Below are 16,126 nucleotides of genomic sequence, written 5' to 3' on the forward strand. Positions count from 1 at the left end.
AAGCCAAAAAAAAAAAAATCAAAAAAAAATCCCAATTTCAAATTGTTTGTTAATAATATATAATGCTATAACATAAGATAGCAATCGAAGGCCACTCTGCCTCTCTTTGGCAGTACACGCCCTCATAGAAATGCCGTAGCCAATGTGTCTTCCACTATTCATGTCTTGGGGCTTGTTTTTAATAAGGTCTCGTCATGCATACTAACGATGATACAGTACTTATACCCCCGGAAGCACCCCAATGGTGCTCAGATGAATGTCCTTCAAGATCTTTGCATAATCGCTACAGAACTGATAAAGTTAAACAAGAATCAGAGTGAATATTTCATATTTTATGAACAGCAGAAGAGTAAGAATGAAATCTGCAGCGGTATTCTTGGTTATCTTTTGCTTAGGATTCCCTCATGGTGCGTTTTCAAATTTTTTCGATTTTCAAGGTTCAGTTTTCTGTATTGTATGTGGTGAGTACTGATTTCGTTTGATAAAATATTTATTTAACTCAGAAGAGAAATAAAGCAAACCAGAATTATTCTAGTTTGCTTTGGAAACCATTAAATTTTCTTATGTTTGCATTATAAATCAAAACATTTTTTTCCTAAACAAAATCGTTCAATTTTGCAATACAGTAATCAAAACCAGCAAGCATAAAGAATTCTTATAGTACCGTTATAATAGACTAAATATAAAAATAGCGAAATGCTTAAAGTGCGGTACTCACCTTCTTATCAAAGGTGAGTACCGCACTTTAAGCATTTCGCTATTTTTATATTTAGTGATCAAAACCGTAATATTCTTTTATTGATTCCATCTTCTATTTGACAATATACATTGTCAAGAGGGATATAACCTTCAGCTATACAACTAAGTACAGAAGCACTATAACAGGGTATTGGATAGTTAGTATCTCTCCACAATTGTATAAACTCATCTCTGCATTGGACAGAATTTACTTGACTGTTACTTCCAGCAGGCACAGGTCGTTTACGATAGTCTCTAGGTGCTTCCTAGGCTTGGGTATAGACTTATGAAGACCTAACTACACCAGCATAGTTACCTGTCCTCTCTAGCGGAGTGTCCCAAATTATATCCGAGAGCGGGTGCAACTTATCGATGTCTAACGTGGAGATGACGAGCGAACATCGGACCAATCGCATTCCAGTTAGAATATCCAGTAAGAGAGCACATCGAACGCGACATGAATCCAGGGACGAGATTTCAGATCATTATGTGAAAAGCAAATACTGTTCCAAGAGTAATCTCATCATAGTACAACCTTCTGTCAAAGTAAAAATTCGATGTTTCCTACAAAACATCAGGAGTGTCAAAAACAAGCTAGATGGCCTACTTGATTTGCTTTCCTGCTCAGAGTACGACTTCGTCATTCTGATTGAAACCTGGCTCAGAGATGAAATGGAAATTGCTGCCTTCACCTCAAATCTTGGCTATCACACGCTGGCTGCTAATATAATTGGGAGACGAGGTGGCGGTGTAGCAATCTGTCAAAGGAGTTCACTACCCCTGATTAAGGCATTCACTTATCCAGGAGGTGACATAGAAGCTGTTCTTGGAATCTACCGAATTGCTGGTTTGTCGATCTCTGTGTGTGCCGTTTATTTACCTCCACCAGTTTCTGAGGATTTTATCCTTAATCTGACAGCATGGGTGTCATCCATAATCAATCATCGGCAAAAGCTCATCATCCTCGGAGACTTTAACCTTCCATTGCCAGCCACAAAGAAGCTCCTAGATACTCTGTCATTGAACATGTCGGAAATGGGCATTGGTCTTATTCATGTTCCTCCCTCACACGGCGATGCCACCCTGCAGCGCATCTTCTCAAACTGTTTAGTAGAGGAAACCCTGACCATAATTGAGAACTTACTCCCGTCCGATCATGTTCCGATTGCTGCGATGATATCTCTGAAGGCACCTAAGGATGAACGTACACATGTACAAACTACGAACACTGTCAGGAGAATATACAATCCAAAATACATCAACATTGGAAAAGTAACTACCCTTTTCCAACTTTACCCTTGGAACATACTGGCTGAGCTTAACATAAATGAGGCTGCCTACTGGCTTTCGAGATGGAGGGAATTCATTGCAAGGTCTGCAATGTCCAAAACTTGCATCCTTAGTCTCCACTCAAAGCCATGGTGGAATGACCTCCTGACCAAGGCCTTTAGGGAAAAACAGGCAGCCCATGCCTCTTACAAGAAGTCGCCTTCACAAGAGTCATACGCCAAATTTTCGAAAACAAGGATGGATTTCCAGAAGAGAAAACAATTTTCTATTGACAATTTCATGAACGGCCGGCTATCCAGGGGAAAACGTGTGTGGTCCACTAGTCATACTTGCGCCCCTCTATCTTTAGATGTCCAGGAATGGTGTGAGCATGTGCTGCGTTTTAAGCGAGATCACCGTGTGTCCGAAGCATATCCTTGGAACGAAGCGTTTAACATTTCTTTACCTACTAGTAATACAGAACTTTCCGAAGAACAACTAATAAAAATAATAAATTCACTACCTGACAAGTCCACCATAGGAATTGACGCAATACCTCTGTTTAGTCTAAAAATTGCTTCTCATTTCATCAGCAAAGAGCTCACTCAACTCTACGACAAAGTACTCAAATTTGCACAGGTGCCTTCAAGCTGGTTATCATACAGAGTCGTGGCAGTTCCAAAAAAGCCTCATGCGAACCGGCCGACTTCAGGCCAATATCAATTGCCTCTCCCTTCCTGAAATGTCTCGAGAAGTGCATCTATAATGATGTAGCACTCGTAATCTTTGCGCATAGGCCAGAACATATTATATATTCAATTTATTCCATATGCTTCACCCCTGAACAGCCTTCAGCTAGGAGGGTGCCTATATACATTTGTACATTATAACTTAGACAGCAAACATAGAAGTCGTACATAAATTACGCATATTATTATTATTTCTATTTTATAGAAACAGTTTCTATATAATATTATATACATTAGTTTCTTTTTCCAACGAAATAACATCTAAAGTGAGCAAATATAGCGGATAAAAATATATACAGTGACATGAGCAAAAGGTAGAGACATATAAACACATACGCGTCCTAATGTGTGCATATACTGCCAATACATATACATACAAAACACATAATGATTTAAAACAAATTAATTCCTCAGCAAAGTAGAGTTCATGGGAGATTCCATCCTGAAGGAGATAATCAGGAAACTTCTACAGTTTTAAGTGGTGGTACATGTCCTGTATCTTCTCAGATCTGTACGCTTTCTCATCACAGAACTTGTGGGGATCAATCTTCAGGGTGTTGTACGTTTGGAGGATGTTAGACGGAAAACATCTTCTAAGCATAGTTAAATTCTGTAATAAGCTTCTTAGGGGAATCCATGAACTATTGCAAAGGACGCGGGAAAGCCTAGGACCTGCAACAAGATTATGGACATTTGGAGCGTCAAAGCGATCGGTGAGGAGTTGACAGAGATTACGCAGATTTCCTGTAATGAGCAACTGATTCCAAGGGGTGCAACCAAGGTTAGTATACATGACTGATCTCGAGATGGTGAAAGGGTGGCCATTAACACGGTTCAATCACCTTAAAATCCAGTACTCGATACCCATGAATTTTTTGATGTTAGTGAGGGAAGCAGAGGACCAGATCGTCGAGGCATACATGGGAATCGGAACAAGACATGTTTGTATGTAGTGAGTGGCAAGTTTTTGGTTGTTTACTCCAGTAAGTTCCTGTCTTATCGCCCACATTGCTGACAGAGTTTTTGCTTTAGTGTTGGCAAAGTGCTGTTGGAAGGTCAGGCCTTCATCCCAGGTGAGCCCTAGATCAGTGTGATGAGAAACCTTTTGCACTCTAATACCATTTATGTAGATGTTTATGTTCATCTTCTTCTTCAGGTTGGTGAAAGACATTTGTGCTGACTTGGTCGGATTTATGGATAGGCCAATATTCTCAAGATAATGGTGAAGTTCTTCCATTAGGGCAGTGGCATGGGCGTTGATTGCTTCAGATTTGTCACCGTGTTTTGACGAGATGAAGAGTTTTATATCATCTGCGTAAGAGCTGCAGTCAGGATGCGTAGAGAGGAAGGGGTCCAAAGCGGCAGCAAAAAATAGTGCGGAAAGGACGCCACCTTGGGGGACTCCTCTGTAGACGACGTGGTTCGATTGGAAGGTTCTATGTTCTACTCTCAAATGCCTTTGTTTGAGAATGGAAGCGATGACTTTTAATAGGCCTCCCTGTATTCTGAAATGCCTTTCAAGTATTGTCATCAAGGAATTGATTGACACATTATCGAAAGCAGCTTTAATGTCTAAAAATACTACATCAATCTGTTCTTTGGCGTTCAGAGTCATTTGGATCCGAAATAGGGTGTCCATTAGATTAGTCACAGTTGATCTCTTTGGAATCACAGTGTGTAAATATGGTGGTCTTTTATGGAAAAAATGCATAACAAGAATTGGCAGCAGAGTCTTCTCGAACAATTTTAGTAGATTGCAGCTTATAGAGATTGGACGAAAATCCTTCTTGTCTTTCGGATGTTTGACTTTAGGCACGGGTTTTACAATATAATGTTTCCATATTTCAGGGATAATTCCAGTGTGTAGGGTTTCTCTAAATATGTGTAGCAAGACCTCGATGATGAATGGACTGCTTACTTTCATGATGAAGAGGGGGAACATATCAGGGCCAGAAGTGGATTTATATATACATACCCATTATGCCATGCCTAATAGATCTACCGTAACCTGCCTACAGTCATTATCACAGAAAATACTTCAGGCCTGGAATGACAACGAAGATCTTCACACCATTTTTCTCTACATGAAATCTGCTTTCGACTCAGTCCAAATAACACCCCTTAATAAATAAGCAAATAATCAAGAAATGCCTCGGAATTACTTCTGTAGTGTGCTCTCCTATGCCGTGGAAGTTTGGTCGGCGGTACCACCCACCAGCCTCAGGAAACTGTGGGGCCTCGAATTCTGGGTGCTGAAGTGGGCCAACTTGTGGTCGCACCAGATCTACACAACATCTAAATCTACTCTCTGCTGCAACCTGCAATATACGCCCATAGTCCACAGAGCCCATGTGCTAAAAATAAAGTCATTCCTTCATCTGTGCTCAGCTAAGCAGGATCACATCAACATCTGGAACATGGTTGGTTGGCGTTTGCCAGTCAGACATCTCCGTAGTACCCCCTCCTTATGCTCAAGGCTCCAGCGGTTACAGAATTTCAAGAGACACTTCCCTAATGTAACTCTGGACACTCTCAACTCGCTCAACATCAACATCGACCTGTGGACTATAGACAAGGCATATCGAGATGGCATCTTGTCCCATCTCGCCGTTTGTAAAGGACATTTATGTAAGTGCCGATCTTAGTAAGTTAACCGATGTCATTTCATGTTCTGCTCAACTTGTAGTCCATTTTCGCTGTAATTACTACTTCATTTTTACATTTTGATTATCATCTTTGCTTTGATGTATTAATTATTATTTTATTTAATTTATTTATTTATTATTATTTTTTTATAAATCAAAATCACTTGTATAAACAACAAATTGTAAGATTTCTCTGGCTTTCTGTGTAAGGAATCACTATTGTATAAAATTTATGTTAATAAAGAATTTTATTATTATTATTGCTCTCAAACCTCCCCATCTTGTGGTCATTTCGCAAGAGACGGGCATGTACTGGCAGAGTGTCCCAATAAGGACGAAGAACCGTATTTCGTGAACTGTAAGCGTGGGAAACGTGAACTTTATCACTCGTTCAGGGATTCTCGTTATCCAGAATATTTAGGAGCTATGGAACTGGTTCGAATAAGGACGGCCAATGAATAATCGAAATAATCAACAACCGAATGGAGTTAATAAACTCACAAGAGGATCTGCACATGACCCTGTGGTGTATAGAGTTCTTGGTTCTTCAGGAATTAAAATCAAGCAGATAAACGGTCAACATTCTAGGCTTGTGTCTGATGAAATTAGGAAGTCAATGGAGGAGAACTTCGTAGATATAGTATCCGCACAAGAACCGTATTGGGCCAGGATTCAATCGGAGCAAAGCTTTAAGATACTGGGATATCCTCTGAGTGCACGAGTTGTGCAGCCTGTACAAGAAGAGCACAAATCAGGAATGGTGGTAACCAATAACGATTTAGATGATATGGTGATACACGGGTTGTGTAATCAATGTGCCGCATGCGTAATGATTGCAATAGCATTGCAATATTTTCTTATTTCATTATATTCTCATCCATCAATGGATTTTAATAGCTCTTTGGATTACCTGGAACATGCACTATTTATGTTAAAGCCTAATCACGTAATAATGACTACTGATGAAGCTAAATAAAGTATATGGCATAGTTCTACAACAGAGGGAAGAGATCGTCTGTTTGAAGAATTTATATTTAACGACAATTTATATGTAATGAATATATCCAATCAGCCGGCCTCATCCTCTGGACCTATGGGGCAGTCCAATATTGATATAACTATAGTGACTTCTGGCCTACGACACTACATCTATGATTGGGGGGTCATTTCTGACTGAACAACTGGTGACCATAGAGTTATCTCCTTTAATGTAAAAAAATGCTACAACTTCAACTAGTAAATATCGAGTGCCAGAGTTGGTTCGGTTTTCACTAAAAACAATTGATTGGTCTGAGTTCGATGCATCAATTCTTATGAACTTCTCTGTGATATGGCAACTTCAATTAATAGAGTATTCGGCTGGCTCTCTTGCTGTATTTATACAGGATTCAATTATAAAAGCAGCTTACAAGGCTGGTAAGAAGAAAGTTGCTAGATCGAAATCCCGTCCTTGGTGGATTTCAGAGTTAACAGTATTAAGGCGAGCAGTAAACAGGGCAAGAAGACAATATCAGCGCCACAGACATTGGTCCCTCTTCGATGTTGCAACGTTGCACGAGGACTATTTGTCCTTAAAAAACTCCCTTACGTGACTTTTCTGAATGATAAAAATGTTCGCAATTGGTTTACACCTAGTTTACAGTCGTCATTTTTGTTAACAGGGCATGAGTCAATGAATGAAAAATTATATGCATTAGGATTAAGTAACACGGACCTTTTTGCGGGGCCAGAGAAGGCTGGCGGCACATACTATATGATTGTCGAATATATGACAATGCCAGGACAGCGATACGTGAAATTCTTGAGACTATAGCTCCAGGAGAAGATGCTATATTTTTAAGAGACTGTAGTAAATTTCAGATGCTCCAGGTATTTGCTAAAGAAGTATTTGAACTAAGGAAAAGTATGATTCCAGTGATACGAGGTTGATCAAATCCATCTGGCTGGAGGCACCGAAGTGTTTTTATGCTGCCGTTCTTACTGGTTGCACAACTGGAAGATCTACTCTTTTCTTTATCTCTCACTTCCCCCCCCCCCTTGGTTTCCCTTTTCACTTTTTGGTATATACAGGGTGATTCACTACCAGTGCGACAAACTTGCAGGAGGTGTAGGGGGCACAAAGACGAATCGGAATCACATAGCATTGCAGGGTCCGCAATGCTTTCGTCATGCGGTAGAGGACGTTGAACGGGAGGTCGCGTGAACAGCCATCCCACTGGAAATCAGCATTTGCGAACCGTTTCTGTTGAAGAAACAAAGTAGCAAAAGTCCTCCGGAGTGGATAATCCGCAGACTCCAATAACTGGACGCGTTGCAGATGGTATGAACTCATTTGGTTTGTTGACAGTATCTTCCATACAGTGGATTGGGAAATACCCAATCGTTGGCCTATCGCTCGCTTATTCGTACTCGGATTGCCTTCTGCAAGGCGTAGGACATTCTCCTCATTGTCTAGCGTCCTCGTCGTTCGCTCTTGATTCATGGTACCTCTCGTGAAACAACAAGTCTCACGTAACCTTCTCATCATACGATTAAAATCGTATGATGAGGAGCACGCCTGTGCGGGAAAGGTTCCTGGTACAAGCGCAGAGCGGCGCGCCCGTTACAGTCCGCAGCTCCATACGCGAGGTGCATGTCGGCCATTTCAACGTTTGAATACTCGTCCATCCTACTGCCTCGGGAACCGGTTCGCAAATGCTGACTTCCAGCGGGATCGATGTTCACACGACCTCCCGTTCAACGTCCTCTACTGCATGACGAAGGCATTTCGGATCCTGCAATGCTATGTGATTCCGATTCGTCTTTGTGGACCATACACCTTCTGCAAGTTTGTCGCACTGGTAGTGAATCATCCTGTAGGACAATGCCAGGACAGCGATACGTGAAATTCTTGAGACTATACCTCCAGGAGAAGAAGCTATACTTTTAAGAGATCGTAGTAAGTTTCAGGTGCTCCAGGTATTTCTAAAGAAGTGTGTGAACTAAGGAAAAGTATGATTCCAGTGATACGAGATTGATCAAATCCATCTGGCTGTAGGCATCGAAGTATTTTGATGCTGCCGTTCTTAATGGTTGCTCAACTTGAAGATCTATTCTTGTTTTCTTCATCTCTCTCTTATTTTTTATTTTTTTTTCCTTTCGGGTTATTTTTTTTTTTTCATTCGGTTCCTTTCGAGCTTTTTTCCCCCTTTCGGTTTTTATTATATATATATATATATATATATATATATATATATATATATATATATATTATTTTATTTATTTATTTATTTATTTTTATTCTTTTCTTTCTCTTTCTTTCGAGTTTTTTCACCTCTGGAATGGCCCCCGGAGAAGGAATTTTTTTTTTTTGTCTCATACTCTGAGACCATAGGTATCCCATCTACTGGAACTGGCCCACCTTCCCGTGGTGTGGACGATTCTGGGTGCTCGTCCACACCTTCCCGTGGTGTGGACGAGTACCCAGAATCATCTATCCAGGTGACTGATGCTTCTGGATAGCCAAGCGACCAGAACATTACAACAGAACACACACATATCTGGCCTATTTGCAGTGATACTGTTCTTCCCAGAGATACGAGGCTGAAATGAACTGACGTCCTAGGAGCCGCCCCTTACAGAAACACATGTCCACACATGTCCATGCCACCAAACCTGCAGTGCTGACACTGAGGAGGACACTCCTGCCAACACCAAATATAGTTATCCTAAAGCCAACAGAACAAGACGATCACACAAGTGAGGAAATAAAGAAGAAGGTGATGGAAAACCTGAAGGAAGACCTCGGAACTACCAGGATCAAAGCAATCAGAAAAACGGAACCGAAGGATAGTCATAGAAACAGAGACTAAAGAGGAAACAGAAGTAATCATAGCCAACGCAAATATCCCAGCCTTGAGTCTCACGGCAGAAACATTAAAGAGAAAAGGACCAAGTGTAATAAATTTAATGTGGACTAGGACATGATCCCCAAGACTTTAGTGGAGGAAATCTATAGTAAAAATATGCCGGAGAGGGACAAAAAACTGCTGGTCACTCCCAAGTACAAGACAAAAACCAGAAACAGCGAAAACTGCAACTGGATTATGGAACTGGCCCCAAAGGCCTGGCAAGCCCTACGAGAACAGCAACCAATCTACATTGAGTGGAGCAGCCTCAGAATTAGAGAACACGTAGCCATAATAAAGTGTTTGAGATGCTGCAAATATGGGCACACAACACACACGTGCAATCAAACGGAACCGACGTGTCATCTCTGCTCTGAAAAGAGGCACAACTTCAAAAGCTGCCCAAACAAAGGCAAATACCCCATATGCGTCAACTGCAAGCAGCTAAGGCTTGATCATATGTACTCCATAAGAGACCCCAAATGTCCGACTTACCAGCAGTTCAAGAATACATACCAACTCAGAACCGATTATAGGTATGCAATTTAAAAAATATATTGCTAAGATTCCGCCAAATAAATGCCCAGAGAGCAAAAGCAGTGGCCACCCATGTGTACCTAAAGGCAGAAGAGGACAATTCAGATCTGATCTTGATACAGGAACCCTACATCCATATGAAGCAAGTGAGGGTTACCCACTTAGATACAAGATTGTGCAAAGCAGTCAAGACACGCCGCGAGCAAGAATCGTCGTTCCCAATCCGGAGAAAACAGTGACCAAGCTGCCACAGTTATGAACACAATGGGCCGCATGCGCCCAAGTCATCAGCTCCGTAGGATGCTTCTTTGCAGTCTAACTCTATTGCAGCCTGGTGTGGACATTGACTTTGCCATCGCATACCTCTAAAACTCCAAACCACTCTAGCAGGACAAAGAATTGTACTTGGCACAGACATTAACTGCCGATCCCCCATCTGGCACAGTGCCACCCCTGAGAGACGAGGCGCCAGAAACGGGCAAAAGCTCGAAGAGTTCCTGGCCAACCTGCTACTTACAGGGAAAAACCAACCCTTTTACCTCCTAACTTTCTGCAATACACTTTGGGAGGCCACCATCTACCTCACGCTGTCTTCGATGAACATCGATCCCCATCTTACCGACTGGGCTGTGTAAAATGCCTGGACCAGTCGGACCATCGCACCATCACCTATTACATCCGGATGACCACCACAAGAACAGTAATAGCAAGAAAATTGCAAAACCGATTTGCAATATCAAAAGCAAACTGGTAACTCTTCCGGGAGCGGCTCATCAGGAAAGCCCAGAGGGAAGTGACCTGGACAGGGGGACAGTGGCCACCCAAGTGTGCCTAAAGGCAAAAGAGGAAAATGCAGATCTAATCTTGATACAGGAACCCTACATCCATATGAAGCAAGTGAGGGGTAACCCACTTAGGTAAAAGATTGTGCAAAGCAGCCAAGACACGCCACGTGCAACAATCGACGTTTGCAATCCGGAGAAAACAGTGAGCAAGCTGCCACAGTTATTTACAAATGGGCCGCATGCGCCCAAATCATCAGCTCCGTGGGATGCTTCCTTGCAGTCTCACTCTACTGCAGCCTGGCGTCGACATTGACTTTGCCATCGCATACCTGTAAAACTCAAAACCACTCTAGCAGGACAAAGAATTGTACTTGGCACAGACATTAACTGCAGCTCCCCCATCTGGCACAGTGCCCCCCTGAGAGACGAGGCGCCAGAAACGGGCAAAAGCTCGAAGAGTTCCTGGCCAACTTGCTACTTACAGTGAAAAACCAACTCTTTTGCCTCCTAACCTTCTGCAATACACTTTGGGAGGCAACCATCGACCTCACGGTGACTTCGAGGAACATCGACCCCCATCTTACCGACCTGACTGTGCAAAATGCCTGGACCAGTCGGACCATCGCACTATCACCTATTACATCTAGACGACCATCACAAGAACAGTAATAGCAAGAAAAATGCAAAACCGATTTGCAATATCCAAAGCAAACTGGCAACCCTTCGGGGAACAGCTCATCAGGAAAGCCCAGCAAGACATTTTTTTCATTTTCATTTGAGTGAGCTTTCATCTCGGTTGCCACCAGGATTTTCATCCATATGCAACCAATTTTCATTTAATATATCAGTCTCAACCTAGTTGTAAAAACCAAATATATAAAGACCAAATGGTCAACTCAAATCAAACAAAACAATACTAATCGACCATTCAGCCTTGTGGTGGGGATGGGCAATCACATCACTCACCACAAGTTACCGTCCACACCACGAGGAGGTAGGTCACTACTACCACCCGGGCATCGCCCGGCAGCGACTATAAGCCAATTTAAGAAATCTTAAAAAAGAACAAAAGAATTCATAATTTTCAAAAATATACTTCAAATTCTCTTCAGTGAGAGCCAGTGTCCCAAAGTCCAACCTCGCTCTTAAATCCTCATATAGAGGACAATATAGCAAGATGTGAAGGCCAGTCTCAGTCTCTCCACACTCACAGAACACCGTAAGGGTCAACCCCCAAACGAAACAGCCTTGACCTACGGCCATGCCCCGTAACGACGGCAGCAGCTTCAAACCCAAGTTGGAGCCAGGAACGTCGCTCCCTACTCACAGTATGGACCGAGGGCATAAAGGTATACAAATGACGACCTTTCTCAGAGTTTGTCCATTGGAATTGCCATATGGTACTCAACTCATCATTGATTCGCCCCCGTTCCGCTGTTATACCAGGGAAAACAGCCGACTGCCCCACTGGGCATGACCGGACGCCAAAAATCACTCTGGTAATCCCCCGCTTAAGGGCATATCGCAGAGCAAACTGCGCCACAACCAACTCCGCAGGCATCTTCCCTGCAAGGACGCACAAAGAATCTGTGGACACAGTTCTGCAAGCCCTGGTTATACCTAAGAGAGCAAACCTCTGTGCCGAAGACAAGATTCTACGAACATGAGAATGTTCTATATACCCTCCCCTAGCCCCAGCAGCGTAAGTCAAAATCGGGATAAAGATGTTATCATAAAGTAAGTGGAGGGCACCACCCTTTATACCCCATTCAACACGCGTAACTCGCTGGAGCTTGGCATATAATCGTTTCACCTTATCTCGGACATAGGCAGCATGTGCTACCATAGAAAGTCGCTCTCCCAGGACAACACCCAGGTACCTAGTCTTATTAACCACTCTAAGCGAGAGATCACCAGAACGACACAAAGGATGGCGAGTTCCACTGAGGCATCCCCTCAGGAGAACTGGTACAGATTTCTCTGCTGAGACCTCCAGCTTATGCTGAGCAGACCAATTCAACAATTGGCTTAGGGAAGCAGCTGTACGCTCCTCAAGCATCCGGCGGGACTCACCACACACCAAGATAACTAAATCATCAGCATAAGCTATTCTGGTCGTACCTTCCACAGCTTGCATTTGTAGGAACTCATCGAGAACCGAATTCCAGAGAGTCGGCCCCAGAACCGAACCCTGTGGGCATCCTCTATAAACTCTTCACTCACACTTCATGAAAGGAGTACAAATGAGCACATATCTCTCTCGGAGATAGTCCTCAAGAAGACGGTATAAATTTCCCGGACAGAGGGACGCCCTAGCCCTGCACAGGACACTGCCCCACCACAGAGCATCAAACGCCCCCCTAAAGTCCATGAACAAGCCCAGGACATATCGACCAGGCAGCTCATTAACGCCTTTAATCAAATTATAAATGGCATCCTCAGCAGAGGAGCCAGCCTTGAAACCGTACTGATTGTTGGCCACCAGCCCCTGACCAGCATAATGAACCATCAGCCGACCAAGAACAAGCCGCTGTAACAACTTTCCGATAACTTACAAAAGAGCTATTGGGCGATATGAACGAGGCTCATCCACGGGCTTCTCAGGACTCTTGAGAATAACCCTTAAGTTAGCCGTCTTCCATACTGCCGGAAATACCCCTTCACGAAGACGTGTTGAAAAGGTCTAGGTACACATCAGGACTCGCCTGACACGTTTTCCTCACCACAGCGGTGTCAATATTGTCCAGTCCCGGAGCACGACCTTCCCTGGTCTGCTGTAAAGCTAACTCGAGCTCAGCGGGAACAAAAGGAGGCTCACTCCCACTAGTTACATAATCTAAATTCTCCCGAACAATCTGACTCTGCAGCAAATTATCAGGAGAATCTTCAACTAAAATTGAATTGATCAAACAGGAGACGGAGTCAGCCCATCCCAAGGTCACTCTGTCCGTCGCCACAAACGTAGACATAATTTCACCACCATAGATTTTATCGGTGACTATCTTATACACAGAAGACCAAGGATCAGCCGAGCCCCCTCTCCTGTACATAATTTCTCCAAGAAGCCAGTTTTAATAACATAATCTTATTCTTATAATCATTTCTTTTAGTCTGATACTGCAACCGCAGCTCAAATGATTCCTGAGAGTAACACCTCCTCTCATATTGATACCTCTTACGCGCATGTTGTAGATCTTTCCGCATACGCGTAAGTTCTGGTGTCCACCAAGGTACCGATCTTTGCGGTCTTCTCCTCTTCCGCAAACACTGTTTACATAGGTCCTGCAACACACTAGTTAATTTCCAGGCTTTCTCTGACGCAGTCAGATCATGCCACATATCTAATTGATCAATTTTGGAGTTCCATAGAGTGAGAAACCTGATCCAATTTACACCACGCATAGAATACCTACCGACATCACTCCAGTGCCTCATAGGCTCCCCTGTAGTAATATCAAATGTGATCACTCTGTGATCACTAGTTGTGAGGCATTCCCGCACCCTCCAGTTTTTAACCATCCTCAAGATGGATCTAGAACAAGCAGTGACATCTATAAAGGACTCACCAATTACAGAGGAAAAAGTTGGCAGTTGTTCTGAATCATTAATCACCTCCATGTCTGCAGTAGCCAAAAACTCTTCCAGCTCTATACCTCTGTCATCAGAGCTCTGGCCACCCCACAGAGTAGATCCAGCATTTGAATCCATACCAACAATTAAATGAACCGATCCAAGTGTACTTACAACCTGCTCAAGATATCTTATAAACACCGCCATAAATTCCGATGGCCTACAATACAATGACACAAAATACACTCGACCAAATCCCCCTATAACCTCCGCACATACACCATATGATGTAGTCAAAGTAGACACAACAGTTACTGTCAACTGTGGGTCAGTTATTATTATTGCAGCACAGGGAGATCTGGAAGCAGCTACAATTCTGTATCCTGATGGATAACAGACCACCTTATCACTGAGCACATAAGGTTCTTGAAGTAACACTAGATCAGCTCGTTCCTCCTCTATAACTCGTGTCAACTGCGAGGCCACACTAATCGCTCTCTGACCATTTATCTGAATTATGGAGTAACTATTCTTACTCTCCATAATCTATTCTGCGTTTCAAAATATCTAAAGCCCTAGCATATTCTGGGCATATCTTATCAACAGCAGAATGGTCAGAGGGAAGTTTTCTCCTCCAGCAGTTAACACATTTCGGAGAGTCCCCCCGCTTGTCACAACTTCTAAAAGAGTGCCCCTTCTCAGAACAGTGACCACAGAACGAGTCGCCTTTACAATGTTTAGCAACATGGCCAAAGGCCATGCACTTATAACACTGCGTGGGAACAATAAGATCCCTCACCCTATGCACACTCCAATCCACATAAATTCTTTCCCGGGCGATCAGAGCTCGCCTGATCAAGCCCGAAGTTTCAACAATAAAATTATAGCCAGTTTTACCTCTGGCTTTATTTTTAGTCATTACAGCTGTCTCACTACGAAACTGCTCCTCCGAAACCTCAGATCCACTAAGATTACGGGTCCAAATCTCCTGCAGGAGATGTTCTTGATTGACTTCCTGATCTAAGTCAAAAATAACAAGTTTCGGTCTGATCTTTAAAGACTTTTCCACTACCAAGCCTAGTTCACCAAGCCGGGAGCACTCTTTGATCTTGCGAATATCTTGTTCGGTGGCCGCCTCCAAGGCAACCCTACGATCCCGAATAGGCCTCACAGCTATCACTTTCGTGTCACTCAGAGCCGGACGGATAGTCTTCAGGAGCTCCGACTTCACGTCTTCACTGGTCCTGAATTTCTCCGTCGTAGCCTTAATGATCACAGTCTTTGTCGCAACTCTCTGTTCGGTAAAAGCCTTTACCGCATCAGAATATATTCTTTCAGCTGGTAGTCCACCAGCAGTCCTCTCTTTCAATAAAGCCTTCAGCACAGCATTATCAACTAGAGTCTTTTGAACCACCTCTTCGAGGTGGTCCCAAAGCGTTAACATCTCATCTAACGCCATTATCGGCACTTTATGCCGCAAAACTAAAGTTCGTAAGCTTTGTCTCGCTTGCTTGAGGTCCTCAAACCCATCACGGGGAGTACACTCTTGACTTTTATCCTGAGGACCCACTTCCTCAGCTATTTCTTTTTCTTTAGCCCGAGAGCGCAAGGATCTTGTGACACGAGATTCACTCACATCTTCTTCATCCTGCACCTTTTTCTTAATCTTATGTTTTCGCTTCTTCTTAGGGACAACTCCCTCACTAGGCCCAGCAGCTTCTATCTGTTCTTCCTGAAGCTGAGATTTCATCATAAGTTCTTTCCGCTGTATAAAATCACTTAGTTCTTCATCACTATCACTATCAGAATCCCCGCTATGGGGATCTGAAATTATTTTCTTTGAAGCCATAAAGAACAATACAAAACAATTGAAAATAACAATACAAAACTATATTAAACCTAAATTAATACTAAGAGTAATCACTAAATGATATGAAAGCTCAAAC

General features: G+C 42.9%; 1 protein-coding gene across 1 annotated transcript in view; it reads left to right on the plus strand.

Annotated features, from left to right (window-relative positions):
- The first annotated feature begins 287 nt into the window (after positions 1-287).
- Positions 288-16,126, plus strand: part of LOC150089777 (uncharacterized) — a 57,913-nt gene continuing 42,074 nt past the window's right edge. The window contains exon 1 of the mRNA XM_090390097.1: positions 288-461. Coding sequence (XP_090246223.1) covers positions 335-461 — 127 coding nt within the window. The 5' untranslated portion in view covers positions 288-334. The remainder of the gene's footprint in view (positions 462-16,126) is intronic.

Source organism: Mastigoproctus giganteus, chromosome 2, assembly GCF_048544385.1.
Source record: "Mastigoproctus giganteus isolate SK-2022 chromosome 2, ASM4854438v1, whole genome shotgun sequence".
NCBI lineage: Eukaryota > Metazoa > Arthropoda > Arachnida > Uropygi > Thelyphonidae > Mastigoproctus > Mastigoproctus giganteus.